At 39.7% G+C, this 14,717-nt stretch overlaps 1 protein-coding gene across 1 annotated transcript in view; it reads left to right on the top strand.

Moving 5' to 3' along the window:
• The window catches only part of zfpm1 (zinc finger protein, FOG family member 1), a 196,683-nt gene that overhangs the window by 133,643 nt on the left and 48,323 nt on the right, over positions 1-14,717 (top strand). The window contains exon 4 of the mRNA XM_052028664.1: positions 11,720-11,856. Coding sequence (XP_051884624.1) covers positions 11,720-11,856 — 137 coding nt within the window. The remainder of the gene's footprint in view (positions 1-11,719; positions 11,857-14,717) is intronic.

The following is a 14,717-nucleotide window of genomic DNA, read 5'->3' as shown; positions in this document are numbered from 1 at the left end:
TCAATTTCTACAAATTCAAAGGATAAACTGAGAGATGCCATCCTTTTAGTAGAACACCATGTGCTATATATGTAATGCAAGACCTTCAGCATAAACACAAAGCTTTCATGCCATTTTAATAGTTATGAGTCGCATATAATCTGAATCATTCTGTCATTCATTTCTTCTGATAAACTGATTTGTATTTCCCAAAATTAACAGGCATTCTTAGTTATTAATTGAGTAATTGAAAGCAGTTTTCTTCAAAAATGTGTAAAATACATGCAGGAATAGTTTAATGCTTGTTATCTTTGCAAGAATTAAGCAAGCCATGTTTGGTCTCTTCAATTTTGGAAAAACAGCACTTACTGGGGGGAAAAAATTCTACTTGCCATATTAGAGGCATCTGATCCAAGTGAAACAAACTCTGTTAATTTAGAATCACTCAGCAAAAGTTTTTGTTTGGTGCCAAAACATTCTCAGTGATGCCAGTTGCTTTTGTCCATCCACAACAAATTTTTCATGTAACTTTTGAATCTAATAGTATCTTAGAAGCACTTTGTTGCCAGCCTTGATGACTATATCTTAAATGTGGGACCACACTGCCATAAGTTTCTCCATTTCCTTTCTCAATCACCAGATTGAGGTGTTCATATTTTTGTAAAAAATGAATCTGAGTTTCAGATTCTTTGTGTTTTGTACATTCTGCTTGTATGTTAGTATCATTTGTTTTGTATTTTAGGGAAAATATTTGATGGCATAAAATGCATTCTGCTGCAAATTCATCAACATCAGTTTTTATACACATGGTCTTTATTATCATCATTGTAACAAAAACAGTTATTTTTAACCATTATGGTACCTGCTTCGGAGTTTGAGCCCTCTCCATGTTCCATTATCATGCAACGTGGAAACAATACCATGTGCAGAGTGTATGTGCAACGTTCCCGCAGTTATAGTGGTATGGTACACCCGTAATCCCACACCCACAGACCAGGTCCAGCCGGGTATATGTGTACCTTTTAAAAGCTGAGTGTCGCAAATGGTTTGACTTTCGTGCATTGTTGTACCAGACACTGCCACTGAATTGGGAGTTACTGCCTTCAATAAAAGATGTTCTGCCCATAGCCCTACCCCTATACAAGCAATAACACACATGAACCTACAGATACCATGTTGGCAACAGGGATGTAATGTTGCTGCTTGACGGACTAGCTGGATGGCTATCAAGTACAAAAGGAAACGGTGAAGGAGAATAGAGGAGTGATGTTGGCAGATAATGGATGCGTCCAATGGGACAGGGAGTATGTGACTTGGCCATTTGCTCTGTCTGTGGAACAAATGGAAATGTTCCTGAGGCTAAAGGATATCATAAGTCCTGAGGGAGGGTATAGAACAAGAAAAGGCAATATTGTTGCCGGTGGTAGGGCCAGAGACATGTGGGATGTTAGTGAGTCTAATGATATAACCAATTATAGGCAAGGTCTTGTACGAGGATATGCTAAAACTTTGAAAGAGATAATTTTATCCAACACCTTAAGAGATTTTTGACAGCTGCAAGTCTGGTACATGCAACCATGAACCAGATAAAATGGTTGTTAAATATGTGGTTGGGCTAAAAAGTGGAAAAATAATAAATACGTGCAGTTTTCAGCCACCTTAGATTGGGTGTTAGGGGATTGCTTAATGTGCAGACTGGCAGATGGGAGAACTTGGGCAAAACAGCCATCAATTTGGAGGTGACACTGAAGAACACAATCATTTTCACTCGGGTGCAAACAGGGAACAAAACACAGATTGTAAGGGCAGTGTGATCATTCATCCTCATGGCCAAGTCACATGGATGCTGTGTGGATTTAAAGGGAAACCAATAAGTCACAGAAGTGCAAAAGACAGGAGGTATTTCCATAGATTTTATGAGAGTCACCCAGCTCAAAATCCCTATTCAAAATGGCCCTATGTTACAACTGTCACAGGGTAAGGAATGTGCCACAGGGGTGAAAGTTCAGCAGGTAACAGCCAGTAAAGATGGTAGTTCCCAAATGGCTCAGCCACAATGGGCCAATGTTACGAAACAGCCCTGGTGGAGTACTGTATAAGTGTAGAATAAGGTAATGAGGAGGTGGAAACATAAGTGCTAAATAATTTCTATTACACACCCTGGGAGAAGAAGTGGCAATATGTTTAAGATGCAGCTGTAATGCATGCATCAATATTGCAGCCAGTCAGTCTGTTGCAGGCCAGAATGTGCACCTTAAATTCTTGCAACCATTTTCTGTTGAGGCAGAAAAAAAACAATGTTGAGTTAATGGTATTGCGTAATATACCAAGTACAATGAATAGAGAAACAAAGGACTGCAGATGCTGGAATCTCACGTGGGCCCAGCTCATGCCTACCTCTTCGTTGGCTATGTTGAACAGTCTCTGTTCCAAGTCTATTCCGGCCCCATTCCTCAACTCTTCCTCCGCTATATCAATGACTACATTGGTGCCTCCCCTTGTACCCGTGCGAAACTCGACAGTTTCATAAATTTTGCCACAAATTTTCACCACACTCTCCAATTCACGTGGACTGTCTCTGACGCCTCTATCTTCTTCCTCGATCTTTCTATCTCCATCTCAGGAGATTCCTTATCCACTGACAACTTCTACAAACCTACTAGTGCCCACAACTACCTCAATTACAGCTTCTCCCACGCTGTCTTTTGCAAGGACACAATTCCTTTTCCTCAATTTCTCTGCCTCCACCTCATCTGCTCCCATGAAGAGGCTTTCCACTCCAGGACATCTGATGTGTCCAACTTCTTTTCTAATGGTGGCTTCTCCCAAACTGTGCCATTTCCCGCACCTCTGCTCTCACCCCCACCCCTCCCAGACCCAATAGGGATAGGGTCCCCCTTGTCCTCACATTTCATCCCACCAGCCTACATATCCAACGCACCATTCTCTGCCACTTCCGCCATCTCCAATGGGACCCCACTATCAAGCATATCTTCCCCTTTCTGCCTTTCGCAGGGACCGCTCTCTCCGCAACTCCCTAGTTCACTCCTCCACGTACCCCTCTCCCCCACCACCCCCCCCACCAATCCTGCTCCCACCCAGGGAACTTTCCGACTTTCCACTACCCCTGCCATAGGTGCAACACCTGCCCCTACACCACCTCCACCACTTCCATCCAGGGACACAAACAGTCCTTTCAGGTGAGACAGAGATTCACCTGCACCTCCCTTAATATCTTCTACTGCATTTGGTGCTCCAAGTGTGGCCTCCTCTACATTGGTGAGACCAAACGCAGACCAGGTGACCACTTCGCAGAACACCTGCGCTCCGTCCTTAACCGCAATCTGCATCTCCCCATTACCAATCACTTCAACTCCCCCTCCCACACTATCACTGATATGTCAGTCCTCGCCCTCCTCCACTGCCGGGAGAATTCCAAGCACAAACTTGAGGAACAGCACCTCATTTTCTGTCTTGGAACCTTGCAGCCTAATGGCACGAACATTGAATTCTCCCACTTTAAGTAATCCCCACACCCCCCGCCCAAATATGCCTCTTCTTCCCTCTCCTAACCTATCTCTCTTGTTTCTATCCCTCCGTTTTTCTCTCTCTCCTTACCTTTGACCCATCCCCCAGTGGATCTGCTCTCCCTCCTCCCCTGCACCTGCCTATCACTATCTCTTGCCTCCAACTACCTATCATCACCTTGTGGCAACCCCGCCTCCCCTCTTTTGTCCACCTATCACTGCTCTGCTTATCCCTCTTATGTACTGGGATTCCCCTTTCCTATCTTCAGTCCCGAAGAAGGGTCCTGACCCAAAACATTGACTGCCTGCTTTTCTCCACGGATGTTGCCTTGCCTACTGAGTTCCTCCAGGATCATAGTGTTTTTCATTCTTCTTCAAGTACAATGAATAGTTGTAATTATTGTTACGAGATACTAGCCTCTGCGTAAAATTTTTGTGGGCAGTTTAGTGCACACAGATGACATCCAAGGAGACTGAAATCATCTTGTAAGCTTTTTATATCACCTTGTAAACTATTCACAAGGTGATGTAAATAGTTTACCAAATATGAGTTTTTATAGTTAATGGTTTGTTTGAGTGTATTTCTTTTTAAAGGTGAAGGAGTGTTACGTATATGTGCAGGTGTACCATTAAGAACTGAGCGTAATATGTTATGACTTTGATACAATGATGACCTGACACTGCTGATGGAAAATTATGGCCTTCAGTAAAGGATATCCTGCATCTTAATTCTGCCTCTGTTTATTTTCTTATGCAAGCAGCAATACAAAAGAACCTGTAGACCCTATACTTACTTATCTTGTTTAACAGCACTGGTGCAGCACACACAAATGGCCTTTCCCCGTACAAGGTGGATGTAGTTGGACCTTGGATGCTACTGATTTAGAAGTAGCAGATCCATGACCAGAATGGTGATTGGCATGCTGCTCAGGCTGGTTAATATGCCTCTGCAATTGCTGATTTTTGTTAATGTGATGGCTGACACTTTAATAAACTTTGTAGTTAATGCACAATATGGAGACTATTTTACATTGTAAAAATACTAATGTCACTGTTGTATTCATGCCAGTGAAAATATTTTTGAGATCACATTAGAGAACTTCATTTGTTTATCACTGTTATCCTGTTTGCTTTCTTGGAACAAAGGCACACAAGGGGTCATAAAATAGTTTGACAACTCAGTTGGGGAAAGTGGTTAAAGTGTCATTGCAGTAGCAACAGAACCATTCTCTGTTGGCCAGGAAGGTTTGTTTATCTTTAACAGAGCATTTTGCTCTGGTGGGGTTTGATATATGGAAGATAGATTAGTGTTTTGACATGGAGCATGTCGAACAAACATTCTTATCTCTGCACCATAGTATCCTGACCTGGAATGAGTGATGAACTAAGGACAGGACTAGGTGCAGCACGGGAGGAGATGTTGTGATCAGTTCAAGGGTATGTTACTTAGTGGAGATCTTCAGAAAGAGTTAACCATGTCTAAACTCTTAGACTTTGTAAAATAAAATTGGCCCCTGCAACATCTTGCATATCATTTCTAATAGATGGTATGTAGGTTGATGTAGTCTCCACTGTTTATCATTTAGGCACTTAAGGCTAAAATGAAGTGCGTAGGTTGCTGCTTCAGTGAAGTGACTGAGCTGCAGCAAGTTATATTTGTTTCCTGTAGCAATAGCATTTTGTCAGTGTCGGCATTCCTTGCATTTCAGTGAGTTTAAAAAAATATTTGGTAAATAAACTGCTGACTCATTTTCCATGGTGCTGCAGGCTGAGCAGTGGATCAGATACAAGGTCAAGGTCTGAGATCAGGAGTGGAGCAAAGGGCAAGGGGTATTTGAGGAAGGAATAAAAGCTGTATATACTACTGGACCATCAACCTGAAAATAAATAACTGTTTACAATGTGTTGGTAAGGTCCTTACTTATTCCCACTGATTGATTAGACTTCAGTTGGTGGTAAAGCTCCTGCATCTGATTGAAGCTCTGTTAGTGATTTTACACAGTGATGTTGCACGGATCAGTATATTTCTTCACACACTTTTGTTCTCTCATTTGCGTTGGGTATGGTCTGTGAAGTATTTGGAAGCAGTGGCTTTGAATGTCAAACGTAACATTTGTACCAAAAGGAAAGACAGAAACCTGGCCGTGTCGGTAAAAGAAAAGCCTTGGCAATATGGCCCACCTGTTTCATATTCAGGTTTTAACAGGGCTTGCGTTAAAATAATTTTCTCATATCTAAAGTGGAACCGGGGATATTGAGACTTGGGAGGTATTCTTAAAAACTAAAAACTTATTTTTTTTTTGAAGCACCAGATTAGAGATGAATAATGTTTCTTGATTCATTGCATTTCCCTGGCATGATGGCTATTTGTTTTCATCATTATAAATTTGGCTGTTATTCAGCCAGTGTTTAAACTGGGAAGAACTCCACATTTGGATTAAATGTAACACTGTACAGGGAGTGGTTATATTTATAAAGGGAAATGGGAGGTAAATCTTTCAGAAATACCATCTAGAAATTTATAGCAGATACAACTGGAAGAGTTATTTCCCTTATCTGGCAGCTGCCTCTGAAGTCGACTCCACCTTAAAGTCAGGCCTTAGTAAAATACTGTATTGTAAAGACTGTAATTTTCATTTATTTAAATGGATCAAATTTTCAAATGTTAGTTATGTGACTTTCTTTCTTCCCAATCATGCCTCCAATTGGTCTCTGAAGTGTAATTGCTGCCTCTTGGAGTCGTATGCCTCAATTTGACAATGAAAATAGGCTAACTAACCATGGCTGCAGTGCTATCAAGCAACCAACAATAAACATACAGTCACTGCTACCTGATACCAGGAACTGTGTACATTCTGTCTGGAGGGATTATCTATTCCTACTTCAAATCTTCCTGTTTTCAGGATAGATACTTTAACTTGAGAATTAAGTTAGTGCATCTATCATGGAAATGGAAAGAATTGAAGTAGGAATAGTTAGATGGAAAGAGTAGGGTCTTTGTAGGGATTCCATTTTTCAAAAATTCTGAAGGCTTCCTTATTATACAATGTATATTTGTAGTTATTCATTCAAGATGTGTATTTCTCACTGTCAATGCTGGAGTTTATTATCTACCCCTAATGGCCTTGAAATGAGGAGGCAGCAAAGTGTCAACCACATTGGTCAGTGCAGGAGTCACATAAAGACATTGCAGATGCTGGAAATCTGAAATAAAAATAGAAAACACTGAAAGCACAGGTCAGGCAGCATCGGTGAAAAGAGAAACAGTTAATGTTTCCAGTTTGGGACTCTTCGCCAGGCTAGCTGAAAATTTATAGTATTTTCTGTTTTTATTTCAGATATAGGCCAGACTGGGTAAGAATGGCAGATTTCCAACACTGAAGGATGTGAGAACACCAGTCCAGTAGTTTTATGGTTACTGTTACTGAGACCTACCTCTTCTTTAAATCCTTGATTTATTTAATTACTTCATTTTAAATTACCCAGCTTCCAAGGTAGAATTCAAACTGATTTCTCTGGGTCAGTGGTCCAGAACTTTGGCTGCTGATCCAGTAACTTAACCATGACTGTACCATACCCCTTTGAGAAATAGATAACCCAAGTGCCCAAGTTGTATTATTTGATCACGCAGAATAAAATAAACATTGTGTTTAGCAATTTTTGCTAATTGTTACAGCTGCCTATTAAGAATGAAATGAAAGCAAGCGCTATAACAGAAATACTGTTAAAACCATTGTCTAATTCAGAAAAATGTGGCCATTTCTGTAAAATAATCAGAACCCTTGTTCAGAAAACAACCCAAACAGTGCAAACATTATAGATGTCTCAATAGTGAGTGGAGGAGTTTCATTATAATACTTTTCTTTATCTCCTTTCACTCTTAAGAGTTATTACTTAAAAAAAAACAATTGAGGCTCATGGAATAGGAGGCTAAATGTAAGCTTTGATTAAAAAAAAATTGGCTAAACGGCAAAGTGTAGTAAGCTGTGGGAAATATAAATAAAAAAAAACACAAATGCTGGAAATCTGAAATAAAAACAGAAAATGCTGAAAAACTCAGCATTCAAGCAGCACCTGTGGAAAAAGAAACAGTTAACATTTCAGGTCAAAGATCCTTCATCAGAACTGAAGTTGCAAATATTTTTTGGACTAGAGGAAGATGGACAGTAGAGTCTGAAAGGTTAGTGCTAGGACCACCACTTTCTCATAATTATATAAATGAGTTCAGTGTAAAATGTCAAAATTTGCTGATAATATGAAAGTTTTGGCAGACATTGAGGAAGATAGCAATCAATTACAACACGGCAGTGGCCAGCAGAATGGCGGTCAAGTAGCATTTAATATGGAGAAGAGTGAAGTGATGCATTTTGGCTGAAGGGATTGGGAGAGCTAACATAAACTTAATGAAACTATCCTAAAGAGTGAGCAGAAACAGAAGATCCCGAGTGTTCATGTGACTATATCTTTGAAGATGACAGGACATATTAGTTAGCAATGCATATGGGATCTTTGATTTTTTAATGGAGGTATTACTTGCAAATATAAGAAAGTTATGCTAAACCTTTGTAAAGATCTGGTTAGATCACAATTAGAACATTGCATCCTTTCTGGTTGGCACACTTTCGGAATGACATAAAGGTCTTTGAGGGGCTCCAGAGGATATTTGCCCAAATGGTTCCCAAGTTGAAGGATTGTATCTGCAGTTTGGTTGGAGAAGCTGAGAATGTCCTCCTGAGAGCAAAAGACATTGAGGAGTGGGTGGGGTGGAGTAGGGGGAGGGCAGGTGGCTTGATGGATATAGAAATTATTATAGTGGGTTTAGCTAAGGTAGGAAAAGCAGAACTGTTGTCATGGTTTGATAATACAGGGACGAGGTCACTGATTTAAGGTCTAGGGAAAATGATACAGTGAGAAAGAACATTTTTTGTGCAGTGAGTCATAATGATATGGAACTCGCTCTCTGTGATGGAAGAACCATAGAACACTACGGCACAGAAAGCAGGCCATTTGGCCCTTCTAGTCTGTGCCAAAACTTTATTCCGCTAGTCCCATTGACCTGCACCCAGTCCATAACCCTCCAGCCCTCTCCCATCCATGTATCTATCCAATTTATTCTTAAAACTTAAGAGTGAGCCCGCATTTACCACGTCAGATGGCAGCTTGTTCCACACTCCCATCACTCTCTGAGTGAAGAAGTTCCCCCTAAATCTTTCCCCTTTCACCCTAAAGCCATGTCCTCTCGTACTTATCTCTCCTACATGGATTAGGATAAGAGCCTACTCACATTTACTCTGTCTATACCTCTCATAATTTTGTAAACCTCTATCAAATCTTCCCTCTTTCTTCTGCGCTCCAAGGAATAAAGTACTAACCTGTTCAATCTTTCCCTGTAACTCAACTCTTGAAGACCCGGCAATATTCTAGTAAATCTCTGCGCTCTTTCAATCCTACTGATGTCCTTCCTATACTTAGGTGACCAGAACTGCACACAATACTCCAAATTTGGCCTCACCAATGTCTGATACAACCTCACCATAACATCCCAACTCCTATATTCAATACTTTGATTTATGAATGCCAGGATGCTAAAAGCCTTTTTTTTTACAACCCTGTCTACCTATGACGCCACTTTCAGGGAATTATGTATCTGAACTCCCAGATCCCTTTGTTCCTCCGCACTCCTCAGTGCCCTACCATTTACTGTGTGTGTCCTACCTTGATTTGTCCTTCCAAAATGCAACACCTCACACTTGTCTGCATTAAATTCCATCTGCCATTTTCTGGCCCATTTTTCCAGTTGGTCCAGATTCCTCTGCAAGCTTTGAAAGCCTTCCTCACTGTCCACTACGCCACCAATCTTAGTGTCATCAGCAAACTTGCTGATCCAATTTATCACATTATCATCTAGATCATTGATATAGACAATAAACAACAATGGTCCCAGCACAGATCCCTGAGGCACACCACTAGTCACAGGCCTCCAGTCTGAGAAACAATCATCCACTACCACTCTGTCTTCTCCCACAAGCCAATTTCAAATCCAGTTTACAACCTCTCCATGGATACCTAATGTCTGAACCTTCTGAACTAACCTCCCATGTGGGACCTCATCAAAGGCCTTACTAAAGTCCATGTAGACAACATCCACAGCCTTTCCTTCATCTAGTTTCTTGGTAACCTCCTCCAAAAACTCTACAAGATTCGTTAAACACGATCTACCATGCACAAAGCCATGCTGACTATCCTTAATCAGCCCTTGGCTGTCTAAATACTTGTATACCCGATCTCTCAGAACACCTTCCAATAATTTACCTACTACTGATGTCAGGCTCACCAGCCTGTAATTACCTGGTTTACTTTTAGAGCCTTCTTTAAACAACGGAACAACATGAGCTACCCTCCAGTCCTCTGGCACCGCACCAGTGGCTAAGGGCATTTTAAATAAATCTGCCGGGACCCCTGCAATTTCTACACTAGTCTCTCTCAAGGTCTGAGGAAATATCTTGTCAGGCCCAGGGGATTTATCTACCTTTATTTGCTGTGAGGCAGCAAGCACCTCCTCCTGTTTAATCTCTATATGTTCCATGACACTACTGCTTGTTTCCCTTCCTTCCATGTCCACTATGCCAGTTTCCTGAGTAAATACTGTGCAAAAAAATACTGTTTACGATCTCCCCCATTTCCTGAGGCTCCACACATAGCCGACCACTCTGATCTTCTAGGGGACCAATTTTGTCCCTTACTATCCTTTTAATATACTTGTAGAAACCCTTCGGGTTTACCTTCACATTATCTGCCAGAGCAACCTCATGTCTTCTTTTTGCTTTCCTGATTTCCTTCTTTAGTATTTTCTTACATTTTCTATACTCTTCAAGTACCTCATTTGTTCCTAATTGCCTATACCTGCTATACACCTTTTTTCTTAACCAGATCGCCAATATCCCTTGAAAACCAAGGTTCCCTATGCCTGTTAAAGTTAATCCTGGCAGGAACAGGCAAACTCTGCATTCTCAAAATGTTGCCTTTCAAGGCCTTCCACTTACTGAAAACAACTTATCCCAATTCACTCTTCCTAGATCCTTTCTCATTTCCACAAAATTGGCCTTTCTTCAATTTGGAACCTCAACTCGAGGACCAGACCTATCCTTATCCATAATTAACTTGAAACTAATGCCATTATGGTCACTGGACCCAAAATGTTCACCTACACATACTTCTGTCACCTGACCTGTCTGGTTCCCTAACAGAGGATCAAGTATTGCATTCTCTCTCGTTGGTACCTCTATATATTGATTTAGAAAACTTTCCTGAACACATTTGACAAACTCCAAGCCATCCAGCCCTTTCACAGTGTGGGAGTCCTGGTCAATATGTGGAAAGTTAAAATCCCCTACTATTACAACTTTCTGTTTCTTACATCGGTCTGCCATCTCTTTACAGATTTGCTCCTCCAATTCTCTCTGACTATTGGGCAGTCTATAATACAATGGAGATTATCAATGATTTTGGAAGAAAATTGGAGGGGCATGAGGGAAATAAACTTGCAGGACTTTGGGGATAGAGCAGCGAAATGGGACTGACAGGATAGCTGTACAGAGAACTTGTTTAAATGTTTCCTTCTGTGCCACAATGATTCTGTAACTCGTGCACATATTATTGGCCATTACTAATATTTTCTTCTATATCAAGAAGACAAAACTGGCATAGAGCAAAACTCTGTACTGATTACAATGAAAGAAATTTGAAAGATCTTTTCAATCTCTGCTTTCTGTACAGGAGACGATAGCAAAGAAAGTTCTTGCACATTCCAAAATATTATAGTGAATTCTAATGAAGTGTTTAACTGGAAGTAAGCAACTGGACGTGATCTTTTATGGGCCAACCAGTTCTCAGCTGTTGGTCCTGCTGAAGAGTATATGGCAGTACCACATACTTACATGACCCCTTCCCATTAATTGTTATCATCAGAATGTTGCCGAGAGTGGAGAGGAACTTAAAATGACGCCTCTCCTTGTGGCAGCTCCAAAATGGTGTTTTGTTGCAGGCTGTTTTTAAGATAAGGAGTGAACTTGCATAAAATATCTTCTAACTATCTTTAAATTTTGAGTTGCTTTGAAGGAACACTTTTTTTGTAGAATGTTATCTTACACAGTACAGGCAATTTAATAAATAAGACACATTAAAATAATTCTATTTAAATTTCATTTCATCAGAGTCTCTGGAACTACATCACCTGGATAGTGAAGTGCAAGTGCGTGCATGTCATAGCCTGGCAAAAGGATTATCCTGGGGTCCATTTGAGGGGTTGATCAACAGCAGTAACAAAAATACTCAAGAAAGTGACAAGACGGTAGGATTTTTTTTAATATTCTGTGGTTCCTTTCTGAAGAAAGCTGATGTGTTTATCAGGCAATTATTCTGAATGCTTGAACTTTTATTTAGATATAATATAATTATTGCAAATCATGTTAAGAAAGAAATTTGCATGTTTTCTCCATGAGTTGAGAGTTTCTAACAACTGATGGAGATGCTTGTTAACTTGTAGAGAACACACAAAAATTTCTCCATAACATAATTTGCAATAATTATTCTATATATAAATACAACTGCAATACTGATTCACAAATCAGTCAATATGTATGAACACTATGGTCAACACATTGTTGGTGTCTTACCCAAGTTTGTTTCTCATATGAGGAAGGTGCCCAAAATGTTAGGATTTCCATTGTACTTTAGATGGATTATGTTGTGGTTTAAATTTTTGTTGAATTAGTTGTATCGCTTTCAAATTTGTTCCAACTGTCTGCTGCACAGCATATAATTGCTCACAATGTGGCACTTAATTGTCAGTCAAAGGGTACCAAAAATCATGCTCATGGTGAGAGGGTTGTTTTCTGAGGCTGAGCTATAAAGTAGCATGTACTGAAATTTTGTTTAAAAAAAAGTGCAGAGTTTGCAGCCATGCAACAATCGTAGCCATTCCTGAAATTTTAGCATCCCCTTTGACTCATTTTCTTCAGGTGATAAGTGCTTGATTTTATTTTTCTTAACTGATGTTTTGAGCTTTGTTTAAACAGGAATGGATGCATTTATTCTTCATATAAATAATAGTCCATTACAAATGCAATCTATTTATGCTCCCACGCCAGTGACCACGTTTAAGTATTTTGGAGTGGAACAATGATAACACCACAGTCTGAAAAGTCTAATGTGATAGTAATGGGAATGCAGATTTATAGCAAAAAACTTGATTTTCTAATCAGTGGGAAATTGAATTGTTTGGTCAAATGACTGTCAATGCACTGCACCTTCTAGTGCAAGGTGCAGTTTGCATTGGAATTAGAAAAATTGAAGTCACTCAATAAGGGTGGGCGCCAGAAATACTGAACTGGATTTCAACAGTGGGATTGCTTTCAGAATTTCTGAAAAGACCAACCTTGACCTGTACCAGCAAGTGTACTCTACAGATATCATTTATTTTGTGCTGCTGGTGAATCTGCGTGAAATAGCTCATTGTTTTTAAAAAAGATAAATACTTGAATGCTTAAACAGTAAGATTCTCTATGATCCCACTTAAAAATAGGACCTTGATTGGATGAATGAATAAATCTCTGCATATATAATATGCAATATATGTGTGTAGCCTATTTTATCACAGTTGAGTATGTATTTGGGAACAGAAAAGTCATTATACACAAGAAAATTAATTTGAATACACTCTAATCTAAATTGGCCAAAGTAGGGCAGTTTAAGATGAGGCAGAGTTGTCTGAATTAGCAGAGAGAGAAACAAAATTATTTCAGGTCCAAGACCTTTCATCAGAACTTGGATTCCCTTGAAACAAAGGCCTGGATTTTAAGTTCACCATTCCTTGGGAGGAGGGGGTCCGGTAGCCATTTGAAATTTAAATGTTAGTGCATTTTACTCTATCCACTGAATTATCAAATGATTTCCAAGTTTCCATACCAAATTGTGTCAATACTATAATAACACACAATTTTTGTCCGGGTGTTCATAGAGATGCTCTAAATGTGAAATTATTTTTATTGATTTGAAGAATGTGGGCATCACTGACAGGCTGAGATTTATAGCCCATCCCAAATAGCCCTTGAGAAGTTGGTGGTGAGCTGCCTTCCTCAACCGCTGCATTCTTTCTAGGGGTGCAAGTTTTCCCACTGCAGTTTTGGGTTGGGAGTTCCAGGATTTAATCCCAGCTATGATGAAGCAACAATTTATTTCCACGTTAGGGTGAAGAGTGACATGGAGAAGAACCTACAGGAAGTGGTATTCCCAAAAAGTTGCCTTCTAAATTCTTCTTGGTGATTTAGGTTGTAGGTTTGGAAGATATTTGCCAAGAGAGAAACCTAGCCAAGTAACTGATGTGCATTTTGTGAGTGGAACACATTGCAAATAATGTGCTTGTGGCAGAGGGAATGAATATTTAGCATAACGACCTTGGATGCTGTTGAGCTTCACTAGTATAATCATCTAGAGATATTTTTCTTTATTTAACTAATAAATCCTTCCTGGATATTTTGCCCTATCTGAAGCACTTTATCACTGCCTGTATTGATATTTTTCTTTGCCCAGTTCGCAATAATGGTGAAATCTTCCTCAGCTTTGCAGCCTCCCTGCATCATTAACTTTGTATAATCGTGGGTGTTACAAGGTGGGTGTGGTAACATTGGATTAGTATTCTGAAGCCTTGGCTATTGATCTTGGAATATGATTATGAAATTATTTAAACAAAGGCTGAAAAATGTGATACCAGCATTCTCAGGGTTCAAATTTCCAACCAAATATGAGGCCATTGTAAAATACTCCTACTTTTTAGATTCATTATTTTTATTGCCAGCTTTCCAGAGAACTGCTTCAAAGGCATTGCTGAAATCTAAGTGGATCATATCCACTGCCTTGCATTTATTAAGCTCTTTTATCACAACCTCAAAGTAAGCCAGTAAATTAGATTGACAAAACTACCTTGTCATAATCTTATTTGAGATGGCTTTTATGACTATTTCTATGCAAATGCTTTCAATCAATACATTGCTATTTTACTAAGTGTTTCAGCACCTTCATACTGATTCTCACAGTCAGATTTTCCACTGCTTTATCCACAATGGATATCAAAATCACTAGTCTATAGATTACTGCTTCACAATTACTACATTTTTCACAATAAGAGCAGCACTTGCCTTTCACCCATACTCT

This window comes from Pristis pectinata, chromosome 13 (genome assembly GCF_009764475.1).
Source record: "Pristis pectinata isolate sPriPec2 chromosome 13, sPriPec2.1.pri, whole genome shotgun sequence".
Lineage (NCBI taxonomy): Eukaryota > Metazoa > Chordata > Chondrichthyes > Rhinopristiformes > Pristidae > Pristis > Pristis pectinata.
This window is presented reverse-complemented; position numbering and strand designations above follow the sequence as displayed.